Raw genomic sequence first — 13,950 nt, 5'->3', positions numbered from 1 at the left:
TTTTGTGTCTCTCAGAACACTCGGGTGAAAAAATTGTTGCTACATGCAGCGTTTTCTTGATATAGTTATAAAATTTATAAAACATATAGCCTATTAAATACCTATGAGGTGTGTGAAAGAATTTTGTTAATATCTTTGAAGGTTTTCTTATTATTTTGTGTTTAAGTTGCATGATGTGATATTTCATAATGACGCAGTTGCCGTAGTTATGCATCTTTGTGCGTAAAATTGATTATAACAGTTATAATTTTCTTATCATAAAAAGAACTAGCGGAAAATATAAAGTCAATAAGGTCTTCAAAAGGTTAGTGAAAGAATTGAGTCTCTATCTTTAATAAACAACTTATAATTTATTGTTAAAGTTGAGGTTAACATTGTAGACTAATGAGTCCGTTCCGTGCTTTATGATTTTATGGAGATATTTTGTTACTACGTCTAGAGTTTTATTAATATTGAAACAAAATTTAGTTGACATTTTGTCAGTAAAATGCAAAATCGAATGTAGCAAGAATTTTTGATATATCTTCAAAGGAAGTGTTATAATTTGATGTTAAAGTTGATTATTGTTTCAATGACTGATGGCTTACTTCCGTCAATAATGTAATTTTCCAATTGGGACTCTACTAAACAAAGGGCTGTACTGTAATCTTATTGGAAATTATATAGGATTATCACCAAATAACTATTTGATAACAATACGTGAAGTTTAAAAGTTTCGTGATAATATTTCTAGGAGTTTTTGATTAATTAATAACAAGTTTCTGCATAAAAACAGTATTTTTAGAGATAATAATTTAGTTAAAGCAATGTCACGTCCAGCCCTTCTAACTTATAATTATGCAAACGTTCATAGAGTAAACCAATTAGATTATAAATATAATGCAATAAGAATTTTGACGATATTTTTAATAGAAGGGTCATAAATTTGATTCAAAGTTGAAGCGTCATAACACGTAAACTTGCAATATTTTGTTATCTCCTACTTCAGATCCTACAGCTTTAATGCCTTAGAAGATACAAGCATCAAAATTATATCAGAAAAAGTCATTTAAATTTAAAATCAATTTTTGAAGATTTTATGTTGATGACTTGGATAGAAAGCTCACAATTTATGTTTAAAGTTGAAATATTAAAATAAGCTATATTTTCTCAAACTGTTTTCTTCCTGTTTAAAACCGTGTAGCACAAAGGCCTTCAAAGTTATAAGCTTCAAAATTATAGAAATTAAAGCTTATTAATGCTAAAATAGAACTATGAAAAGCAATTCTTAATATCATTAAGGAAAAGCCCACAAAATGGTCTCAAAGTTAATAGATTAAAATGAGTTCTATGGAGTCAACCGAGAATCTCCTGCTTCAAAGCTCTGTAGCCGAAAGCCCTTTATAGATATAAACACGGAAACTGGTCAAGGGTCTTACTAATATTAGTGGTCATCATAGAACCATGTTTGATTGCACCTAGTTGCGATATTTTTCGGGTAAAATTAAGTTTTCCAAGAAGAAACAAAAAATGTTTTATAGATTCCAATATGAAACTTAGTACGAAACTTGCTCCCAATTGGAGAGTTTTAAAGATATCATCATCAAAATTTCAAGGGACATACTCAGAAAGACAACAAAACGAACAGTGAAAAGCATTTTGTAAGAGCACTATTAGTTTCCTCATAAATTGATGTCAAAGTAAAAAGAACAAATTGAAACAACTACAACCACACCAACCTAAAATCAGTAATAATCATAAGAAGCAACCTAGATCAAAAGCTCAACATAGGTCCACAACCTTCCCAAATAAACCCAATCCCATCTCTTAAAAATTATCCCCATAATCGTCCATCATCCTCCACTTTACGACTCTCATTTACGACGCCTGACCATGCCCACAGCGCCACCACATCACATCCGTTCATTTATGACCCAAATAGCACTCAACCACCAACTCCCGAACCAAAATGGCCCTACCATGACCACCCGCTCCTCAAACCTCACAACCTCACAACAAAATGGAATTCCTCTCAATTCCTACAACACAACAACCTCACGCATCATCCTTCACCGCCAAAACCTTAGGGTCCCGATCACCACACTCGCCCACACTCGTCAACTTCCGCCGTGCTTCGTGCCTCTGACGTCAATACAACCACGGCGCGCGATTGGCGCAAGGCGGAGCTTTCGTCAGGCGGGTCGAAGTCGTCGCACACGCGAAAGCTGGGACCCGGCTAGTGTGCCGAACGTCGAGTGAGTGCGCGGAGCGCCGGAGAGCACACACACCGCGATCATCACATCACATTCGGCGCCATCGTCACAGCACCCAGTGCACCAGCCATCCTCAACGGCGACGGTACCCAGCAGGACACAATCGTAAGTACCACGTTGTGAAATTTTATCCGGATTAGACCAAGCGAAGTGTAGTTAAACCGCCGGCGAACGTGCATGCAGTCGTCATTTGTTTTCTACTCTCAAACACGCATACAATGACAGCGGTGCGCAGCGCGCGCGCAGTGTTGCCAAATGTATATTCAATACATGAGTTAGAGTAGTGTGGGGATATACTACGCGTCTTGTTTTAGTCGTGTTGAGAGCATTGCACGTTGCCACGTTCTCCGCGGACGGTACGCTTCCAACAAGCAAAAGCAAACTCAACGTGAATGTGAACATGAACACAACTTCTACTTCTCGATATAACAACGTTAAACTTAAACTAGTTGTATAGCTATATATTCGTATTCATATTAACAGTGGTTGGTATAGTATTATAAGGTAAGTAGATTTCTGTAATTTTTTTTTTTGTTTTTTGTGTTTAGGAATGTTTACCCCTACTTTTGATAGCTTTTCCCCTAGGGGAGAGGGGGACATCATCCCTTTCACCAGATGCACATTTATTGCGTCCTTGTTTTATCTGTGCTGGTCCTCGATGATTTCATCCTTTTTTAGTGTGGAGGGTGGTGAATTAGAGTAAATTTCGGAGTGATTCATACGGTTTGGTGATATGATGATTAAAATTTATTTTAAGAGGTTGTCTTTTTATGATTTTGTGATTGTGTGTGTGTGTGTTGTCTTATGTTGGTATTGGTCGCGGATGGCTGCATGCGGCAAACGAGTTTTTATCAGCGGACCAGATCGAAGGACGGATAATTAGACGGTGGATTCGTTAAGGCCCATCCGGCCCCAGTTGAAAATTCCTATTCCTATGAGTTTCTTTGATGTGGTGTTTGAGGAATATGGAAGTATATTTTCAGCTGGATAATTAAATACTGTTTAATTGGGTAATTAGGGTAATTAGCTTGGGTGTTTCACAAGTTTTGTGTTAGATTCCGAAGGTGTAAAACTGAGTAATTAGTTTTAGTATTAGGAGATTTTTGGGTTGTTGGGTTGTGTGTGTTGTTGGGAACATGTGCTTTGACTTAAAATTTGAGTTTTAGTTTTGAGGGGTTGTGTGTTGTGAGTTTGGGAGATGGGCCACGGATGTTTGATGAAGATTAGAGTGGAGCGGAGGGTCGCTGTTGGGTTTTTGGTATTGCGCAGTTGTTGCGGTGCTATTTTTGGTGCTGGTGTACGAAAATATCTATCGGATGACTTGGGTTGTTTGTGGATGTGGAGATAATGTTGTTATTGTTTGAGCAAAAAATTGCTCTCTGGGGGATTTACTTCTTCTTCAACTGTTGGAGAGTTGTTAAGTAAAAAACTTGATGTTTGCTGTTTTACTGAGTATTTCTTTGACTGGATATGATAGAGGAAGCTATATTCCCACAGGAAGTCTTGTGTTGTATAGGTGATTTATTTGATTCCTAGAAATTTAATGGAAATTGCTTCAAAGTTACTTTTTGCTGAGGTATTGGTTAAAGTGTGATTATTTTGTTTGTGATGGTATAACGCAAAGATTTTTGAAGTTATTGCTATGAAACTTCTAGGAGTGTTTGTTAGATAATCTAAGAATAATATTGTGAAGTTATTTTAGAGGTATCACTCTTTTAAGTACCGAAAAATTTGATTCAAAGTTGGAGTCTCATGATGTTCACTTGTGCGAAATTGCAATCATTTTAAGTTAACGTTGATAACATGAAGGGTTTTTAACATATTTGTTTCGAATTTGCACTAGAGTATGTCTGGTAATTGTAGAATGTTGTGTCGAAGTTATTTTGGAGATATCTTGTCAGAATGTTCCAAAAATTTGATTCAAACTTTGAGATACGAAAATTGTTCCGATGGAATATAAGCAAGTTGTTCTTTTAAAGCTTTGTAACTTTGAGATTGTTAGTTGTATCATTATGGAAAGACCAAGAAGATAGAGTTTATTAATCCTAGAATACTATTCAAAAGAAATTTTGAAGATATCTTTGATGGTTGTCGTCAAATATTGATTCAAAGTTGTTGATTGGAAAACAGTCCCGGGTCTCCAAGCGCAAGACATTCACTTAAAGCTTCACTTTTAGAAGATGAATCAGTGAATCTTTCTAAAAACCATAGTGATTATAGATAGGTATATAACTATAAAAACGTGTAGTGAAGAAATTTGATTAGATTTCGGTCTTAGAATTCTCAAAAATTTGATTGAAAATTGCCATAACTTGCAATATGAAGCGCCATTATCGAAATCTTTTATTTACAGCTTCGTAACTCATTTCCTATCAAAGATATCAGTATAAAAATTATACTTGTGATAACTAGATACTCCTAGAATATTATATTGAAGGAATTTTGATGATATCATTCTTAGAAGTCTCCAAAATTTGATTCAAAGTTTCAATTTCAAAAATTGCGCAGTGGGCAACAATGGCAATCCTCCACTAAAAGCCATGTAGCGCGCAGTTGCTTAAAGTTATCGCGATAAAAATTGATACCAGTGATTCCTACATTATCTTAGAAAGCTGTGGTAAAAGAAATATCGAGATATCATATTAAGAATTGCCAAAAATTAGATTTAAAGTCACATGTTCACAACTTGACTTTGATAACAAAGACCCGAAAGCGTTTTTTAAAGCTCTGTAGCGTCCTATTTTTGAAAGATATCAACATTATTATTGTTCAGGGATATCACCAATGATAATAGCTATCCGCTAAACATGTTTGATATCATTTTCATTGTTTAATTCAGTATTAAACTGCGAATTTACGCAAAAAATCACATGGAAATTTAGTTAAAAATTGTCATAACCTTATAAAATCTTCTCTCCAGCTCAAAATTTCACTCCCACAACCATAAAATTTTATGATATCATAAATAAACTAATTAGTAATCACGTGACGAAAACCATTTTGTTCTCCAATTCAAAATTTCCGAGATATTTCACTTTTAAAAACATTGAAATTAGCATATTTTCTCAATATTCAACTTTCTAGACATACAATGACGTAAAATCTTATTATATTGATATGTCTACGTGTTATCACCACTATAAATTGTTACAAATTCAATATTCCAATCGCCGTCAGTAATATTTTCGCGCTCATGGCGTGTGTGGAGTGTTTTGAATGTTTGAATGCGTGTAAAGCTTATCTTGTTTGAATTTCACGAGAAATCTCATCACAATGAGCTCATTATGCCACCGAATAAATTTCTCCAGCTCTCTCTCACTCCCACATCCATCCATCCACAGCCTGATTCTTTTCCTCTCCGATTAACAAAATGTGCGCGCCGCGCGATTTTTAGGTAGGCGTTCGAGACAATAGGAAAAACGTGACCGAATCGTGCGCGCCGCGTTCGCACACGTCCTGATAATCTTTTGCGCACGACTCGCCGCTGACGGAAGTCTTTATTGGCTCTCGCCCGCAATCGCTTTTGGCTCGGCACATCTACGGGAATGAGCTCGTCTCTTCGTGGAAGTTGGAGCGAAGGAAATCCGAGCGGGCCGGCGAGAAACGAAAGGAAAGTTGTGTACTGTAAAACGAAAACGTTTTGCTAAATTGCGCACAGCTTGTGAACTAGGTTGTTTAAGACGGCGGCGATTGTTTTGTTCGAAAGTAGATTAAATTTGCTATAAAGTATGTGTGATGTGATTGTGTGAGCGGGTTGTTAAGTAGACAAAATGGCGTCTTAAAGACGGAGTTTTGTATGGTAATTTTTGAAGGTTTGACTTTGAGAGTTGTTATCACATAGTACATGATAAAATTTTTGTGATATTTATTTGTTTATATGGAGTACAATTAATCTGCTTTTGTTTAGTGTAAAATTTATGACGAAATACAATTTGTTTAATAAATTAGAACAGGAAGTGTGAGACGTGTCTGGACATATAAATAAGTAATAATTCACAATCTCATCTTTTACGTGCTGTAAAACATAAACAAACAGAGATATACAGTAACAAATGGTATAATGTGAAAGATAATTTAATTTCCTATAAGATTGATGTATTGCATCACCAAAAACTCGAAAGCGTCACCTTTAAATTCAACAAAATGGTGGCGATGTTTCTCGAGTTTTCGTAAACACGCAGTGATAGTACCGCTTCAAAGTTAAATAACTCTATGGATTTTATTGATATCACCATGAAATTTTACTATAAGAAAGGTTATAAAATGTACTTTTGGGTGATGTATTTTGTTTTTTAGATTTTTGTTGATTTTACTTACAAAATGGACGTTTTTGAGGGTACATGTCGTAAATACGCTATGGAAATTGTGTTTTCAATCAGTTAAACTCGATTTTCGCATTGAAATAATTTGTTTAAACAAAATATTTTTATATATTCTTGAAGCTTAAAACATTTACTATAAACCACGTTTATTTGTTTGATAAAATTTTGGTTGTTTCATTAAGAAAATGGCGTCAAAAGTTAAAATTACTTTTGATCGGCTCCGAAATTTAGTCATAGTTCAATCGTCCGCCATTTTGTAATAAATAACTTAGATAGAAAACTGTATCATTCATCTGAAAGGGCATTTAATGCACTTTCTAACGGTATAATAATTATAACAAAACGTTATAAACAAAATATGAATATGTCGTCTTGAAAACTTGGTTGCACACGCCGTGAAAGTAAAACGAAATATTATTTTGCTTTATTTTAAGGCATCATATCTTCTTAATAACTATATCTACTAATATAATTTTAACATTTATGGAAAGCTAGTTTAATAACCTTCATAACAATATAAATAATTTTTCTTAAGCACCTATATTTAAAGAGAAAATGGCGTTTGAAGTTAACATCTACACCAAAAACACGTTTACGTTGTGTTAAAAGTTGATTATTTCTACCAAAACACTATTTTGTTATTAATATTAATACCTTAAAAGACAACTATTGAGTTGTGCAAATGAATACTATAAATTTCTCGCCGAATAATTATATATTTCTAACATTAAACCTCCTTTTAAAGTTCATAAACACCATAATCAGATACGTAAATATTGCTTTTCAAACTTTAACAGTTAATAACTTTATTAACAACAATCATACAACAATGAAATTCACATATAAACATTCACAATTAACTACTTTATCATAAATTCACACGAAATTATCACTAGAATACACCAAACGTCTACAAAATGGCGTTGAAAGCGTGCATGCAGTAAAGGTGTGGCCCACGCGCAATATTACACCACAACTTGACATCGCAATAAAACGACAGTCATAAACACCAACAATAAACAATTTACACCATAATAAAGCACATTTAATACTCTTTACAACCACATAATCCACAACTCATAAATACATCATTATCATCTTCAAAATGGCGATTGAAACAAAAAACACAAAAATTTCTTGTGTTTAACATCGTGACACTTTGTTTATTTTTAACAAAAAAACTAATAAAACAATAAAAAACACAAAAACAAATTATACCACTAGAAAGTACATTAAACATAGAATAAGTTAACACTTTTCAAATTTAATTTATCTCATCGCATCACAGAGAAAATCAACGACAAAATGGCGTGTTGTTGAAATTCCAACAACATTCAAGTTGAATAAGTAATATTCCAGCGAGTAAAATCGGAAAATCAAGCGTAGCAACACACCAGGCTGCGCGGGGGGAAACACGCCGAGGAATACGTCGATAAAACGGCGCCGGCGGTTTAAACAATGCGAGCGTAGCGCAAATTGTATCCACAATCCACACGCGCGTATACAAAAGTGATGATTTCATTCGATCAGCGATAAGTTATCAACGTTATCGTTATCAGTTTAGTCACTTATTCAATGATAAACAATCGTCACATAAACGATTTTCGCTTTTTACATGTTTAACCAGTCGCCATATTTACGCGGGAAGCCTTACAAAACCTCTTCTTGGATTCTCAGCCTTCGAGGCTTAAAATGTAAAATGTAAAATGAAAACAGGTTTGATGGAACAGAAACGAGTCGAAATATTCCACATCCACACATATAGACACATACACAGAGAGAAAATAAAGTCTTTAGTAATGGTAGTAGTGGTTAATGTTATTGCAAGTCTGGGAGCTGACATTAAAAGCCTTCACATTACTTTTTCAGAGTCAGTGGAAGTAGAAAAACAAAAAGACGTTATTTATTGTTATTCGGAAGGTTTGAATGCGGTGGTAAGTGAGTTTGAAGGTCGCAATTTGTTTAGAACCACGTGGGCGCGAAGGGCCGCGTAGCAGGAGCGCAGAACCGGAGCAGAGGTGGGCGGGTCCCTTGCTTGCTCGCGTGAGTGCAAGAGCAAAAGCATGCGGTGCTTTTCTTCCACGCTGCTCCACCGAGCGAGCTTTTGTGTTTGTAAGCCTAGAGGAGGAGCAAACATCTGCTGCTATTATAAGAGAAACTGAGATAGGGAGAATAGAAAGCGTGGATATCAAAATAAGGGTTCTGGATGTAGATGTAGATGGGTTTTTTGCAGAGGGTGAGGATCACTCCAGACGTGATTAAATCTAGGGTGGATACCGACCCCAACGACCAATCGACGTACATTTATTACTGGAAATCAAATTTTGTTTTGGTTTTGTTTCAGATGTCCTCGCTGGAAATCCAGACTCCAAAGGAGTTTACTTCATCATCATCTTCATCAGCACGTGAGAAGAAGGTTCTTCTAAAGGACCTGAATTCTCTCCTCACGTGTACACTGTGTAATGGATATTTCATCGAAGCGATGACTTTTGATTCCTGTTTACATTCATGTAAGAAAAAAGCTCTAGAAAGCTCTCAGGTGTTTTAATAATTTATGTTTAGTCTGTAGAAGTTGTGTGCTTAACCACTTCGAGACCACCAAACAACAGACATGTCCGAAATGTGACAAGAAGAAAGCTTTCTTCAAGTAAGTCACTATAACCTCACTTCTAAACCCTTATAGGTTTATTAATTATCTCCTCCCTTGTTTTGTATCACTATCAATAGACCTGATCATCAACTGCAAGCGCTCGTTTATAAAATGGTCCCGGGGTTATTCGGGAAAGAAACCCAGCGACGTGAAGATTTCTACAGGAGTAGCATGCGTGCAAGTAGCACTTGCAGTGAAGATAGTGTTCTTGGAGATGTACAGAAAGACCAAGCTAAGTGGTTGTTACAAAGTGACGGCCCTTCAGGTCGGGATACTTTCTTCAGCCCAGAGGACCCCATATCTTTATCCTTAGAATTCTATCAACTACATTTGGATGATACTAAAGAACTTGATCACAAGTTGAGTATGGTTTGTAAACGCACAAGACCCGAGGTGGATCTGATTAAGAAAGAATCAGATTGTGATAAGAGTGAGAAAAAGGTCAAAGCGGATCGGAGGTATCTTCAGTGTCCAGCGGCTGTATCCATGTCACATCTACAGAAGTTTTTGAGGATGAAATATGCGTTATCATCAGAACACAGGGTAAAATTTAAGAAAAAAATTTGAAAATTTTTATGTTTTTTTGTGGTTATGATGTTTAGGTTGATATCATCTACGAAGGGGAAGTGTTACCCTTCAGTTATACTCTGATGGACGTGGCCTACACTTACAACTGGACAAAGGTAAGTCAGAAATTTATTCTTTTGTTGTTTGCGGTTTTTGTTGAGTGTGGAATCGGAAGCCGTAGGAGGAAATGAAGAATAATGACTACCTTCTTCTTGTATTCTTCTTCTATTGTCAATTATTCACGGTCTGCGGGTATCTACCTACAACTACAAGTTGTTGACTCTTCTCTTACTCAGTTAATTACTTATGTTTACTGTTTACGCTTATATTTCTCATTCATGGTGGTTTATTGATTATTTTTTTTATTGAATTGATGTTCTTCCATCACCAGCGTTGTAGAATTCTATCGAGTTGTGAGACCGCGCGCGTCGCGGCAGTCTCGCGCGCCGCGAACGTTTTCAAGGCTTTTCGGTGTGCGCGCAAGTGCGCAGGTTGTTGAACTTGGCGTGCGTTTCCACATTACTCCTCATTACGCCGCGCTCGCTGGAGAGTTGTGTTGTATATGTATTCGCTCAACGCTGCCGACTGTTTCATATCATATTCCTGTGTGTAATCTGTCCGCAGTTGAAACCCATGCGGTTTTTCTATCGCATCTTCACTCCCTTGAAGGTCCAGCCCATCAAGATCATCAATACGTCGAGTAGTAATGGTAGTAAACAACTTCAAATAGTCCCGGTGAGATCTACGAGTAATAATACAACTAATACGGTTGATCTGGAAGCGGAAAAGAGTAAAGAGCAGTTTGTTGCGCAATTAAAGTTGCAATCGAAGCATAAGAATGGGAAAGCGGTGATGGGTTCCACCGCGGAAAATTGCGTGTTTGAATATGCGGAAGCAGACGAAGAGATTAAGCGGTTTGCGGAGAGTAGGGATAGGGAATGGGCTAGGATGAGGCATGAAGATGTTGTTGAACCACAAAATTCAAATTTACCTTCTTCTGTGGTTGTTCCTTCAATAACTCCTCAGATTAGTAATGATGGGGTGATGATAGAGGGAGGGGGTTCAAGTCATCATGTGAAGAAGCGGAAGAAGTCCAAACATTCAAAGGGTGAGGCTAAGAAACCTAAGATTCATGCGGAGATTACCAGTGAAGTTGTCCTACAACAACAGGAGAGTATCAAACTCAAGGTTAAGTTGACCCCTGCGCATCAACATGGGCATAATGGGCATAAACATAAACATAGGTCACCTCCTGTTCCTCCTTTAACTCCATCTACTACTTCTACTCCTGTACAACATCAACATCAACAACAAACCCAACAACAACCTCCTTTGGTACCTAAACCTATTTCTACTCCCCCACAAGTTCCTTTACCCATTAAAACCCCACTGGAAGTGAGAAAACCTGAACCCGTGAAGAAACTTCACGATGTCTGTATCAAAAAAGCAGATAAACACCTGGAGACAACTAAAAAAGATCCCAAGAAGTTAACTAGTGAGAAACCTACGAGATCTGACCTGAAACCTCATCCCTCGCCTGTTTTAACCATGGATATCAAGAAGAAAGAAGAACAAAAGGCGTTTCTTAAGACATTTCAATCTGGTACCAACGCAAGATCACAGCCCATCACGAAAGTCCAATCGCCTAATAAAGCAGACTCGAAAAAGCCTATGATCACCTACTCCAACCACACCAAACAAAACTTCGATAAGAAGATAGCGTCACTCAAACAACAAGCGTTGAACAAACAAAAGTTGGACCTAACTACAACTCAGAAAGAGAAGAAGGTTTCTTTCTCATTGGATAAACCTCATATTCTTAACTCCCAGCAGTATCCTAGTGGGTTTACTGTTAGTAAAGTTGAACAAGGTATCAAGAGGAAACAAGAATCTGATCCCCCGGTTGAGAAAAGACCTTGTTTGGAGATTACTCTAATCAACCCCAAACCAGAATCTCAAAGTTTAAATCATCAGAACTCTAAACCCAAACCACCTGCAAGTCCTGCCCCACATCGAATTACTACTACTACTACTAGTGATCCCCCGAAAGCAAAGAGACCTCCACCTGCTACTATACCATTAGACCGCATCAAAAATCCAGTTTGAAACATAAACCTGAAAATTCTCAACAAATCCCAGGAGGTGCTTTAGACCTGACCAAGAAGATAGAACCTGTTAAAAATGGTATCACAACTTTGAACGGGATGAAATTCCCGAGTCCTATCACAACTTCATCTTCACCTACAACCCCACCTACCATGTCCCTGACGGAGAACCTTCAAATGTTGTCCAAAGTAGCTCTACAACATTCAAGACAACAAGCACAACAAAACAAACCTAGACCACAGATTCCCAACCTACAAACCCTTCGGATACCGCATGTGACCACATCAGGGACAACTCCAAGTTCAACTCCTACGAATACTCTAGCTAGGAGTCCCAATCAAGCAACTACAGGATCTTCTCCTCAAAGGAGTATCCCCAACCTGGCGAATTTACCCAAATTGAATGAGATATCAAAGTCTAATTTAAAAATGTTGAGTAATCACAACAATAATTTGAATTTAAAAAGATCGAATAATAACAACAATCAGAATATGATCAGGAGTATCCCGAATCCTGCTCTGCTGGTACGACAACATAATCAGAGCAGGATGAGTTTGACCAATGGACAAGGTCAAACCCAAGGTCAAAATTCGAATCAAACACAAGAAAAAGAAAAAAATCAACCGAAGATTCTAAATCCTTTAGCGAAGGAAAACACAACTACAACCACAACTACAACAAAAGATAATAAAGATAATAAGGATTTGTTTAACAATACAAAGACATCCGTAATGGATAAAATGATGAATGATCATAACAAAGCCCTGGTGGCGCAGATGGCTGAGTCAACAACAGCAGCAACATAATTTACTAATGTTTCTAGTAAAATTTATTTTGTTCCTAAAGATATTTTTCTTTTTATTAATTTAAATGTAATTTAAGATGGAAAAGTGCAAAGTGTAAAATCTTTATATTTACTTAAATGAATTGAGTTGTTACCTGTTTTTCTCTGACGAGATTTGTTTATTTAGGTTTATGCTATCATTTGTACTTGCAATTGTATATAGGTATATATATATAAAATATTATATAGAGTGTATACTTAAGTTAAGTATACTTAAATGACTCGTTTTTAGATGGATATTCTCGTAGCGTGTACAATTGAGTTGCAAGTTGACTGACAACACATTTATACCTTTACAAAAATTATATAGGTATAGGTTTAGAACACCCTGTTAGTATGTATAGTATACTAATGCTAAAATACTAAACTTTATGTTGTCGAATATTGCGGTGTAGTAATATTTACATACACATTTATTGATTTGTGTAATTAATAAGAAATTTATAGCTTACGATTGATACGAGTGATTGTGAATTTTTGGGGTGGAATGATGTGGAGATGTGATGAGGGTGTATAAAATTATTAATTAAGTTTTGACTTAATTGCTAGTTGATGTCGATTACATAAAATAAAATGAGTACATTTAAAAAATTAAATGTAAATTTATCAAAGCAATAATTGACTGTTTTAAGGAGAATCTTAAAAGGTAAGTGTGTAATTTTTTTAAATTTGGTTTGTACTTTTAAGGGTTGTAATTAAGGGTGATTATGAATATGAATGAAAATGTTTGAAATGTGCAGTAGTTTGGAGTGTTTGGATGTGATTATAAGGGTTGTGGGCTGAACAAAGAGGGAGGACGTCCAATGAGGGTGTGTTGGAGAGGGATGGAGAACAAAGGGTCGTCGAGGGTGGTGGTAGGGGAAAAGGGAGCTTTGAAAGCGAGGGAATTTTGTTCTGCGTTACGCTGTTACGCTACGCACTTTCTTTCTGTGTTGGCGCTTATTGAGAGCTTTGGGACGGGAAATGTTCGTGTTTTCATATTGCTACCCTTATTATCAACCCTTAAATTACTTTTTGTATTTTAAATTTAATTTGTTTTAAATTTTTAATGCTTTTTTTTAGTTTCAGACATCTTCTAAAGTTGTTTCCAGATATTTTCGTATTTTATTTGATTTTCTGCGATAATATAAGCTTTTATTTATTGTAACTTCAATAATTTAAGAAGTGGAGATCATAAATTAAGTATACTTAGCTGCTTACTTAAGTATA

The 13,950-nt window shown here is 36.2% G+C and overlaps 1 protein-coding gene across 1 annotated transcript; it reads left to right on the top strand.

Moving 5' to 3' along the window:
- Window positions 1-2,203: 2,203 nt before the first annotated feature.
- On the top strand, window positions 2,204-13,359 carry LOC135801491 (polycomb group protein Psc-like). The gene is given in 7 exon segments (XM_065315014.1): window positions 2,204-2,357; window positions 8,919-9,084; window positions 9,137-9,221; window positions 9,302-9,767; window positions 9,827-9,907; window positions 10,416-11,892; window positions 11,895-13,359. Coding segments are annotated over 6 exon segments (3,084 nt in total). The 5' UTR covers window positions 2,204-2,357; the 3' UTR covers window positions 12,704-13,359.
- The last annotated feature ends 591 nt before the right edge of the window (window positions 13,360-13,950 follow it).

Source organism: Atheta coriaria, unplaced genomic scaffold, assembly GCF_025399875.1.
Source record: "Atheta coriaria isolate IRGN ID8LTWV9N9 unplaced genomic scaffold, Caltech_Dcor_3.1 hic_scaffold_2_pilon, whole genome shotgun sequence".
Lineage (NCBI taxonomy): Eukaryota > Metazoa > Arthropoda > Insecta > Coleoptera > Staphylinidae > Dalotia > Dalotia coriaria.
This window is presented reverse-complemented; position numbering and strand designations above follow the sequence as displayed.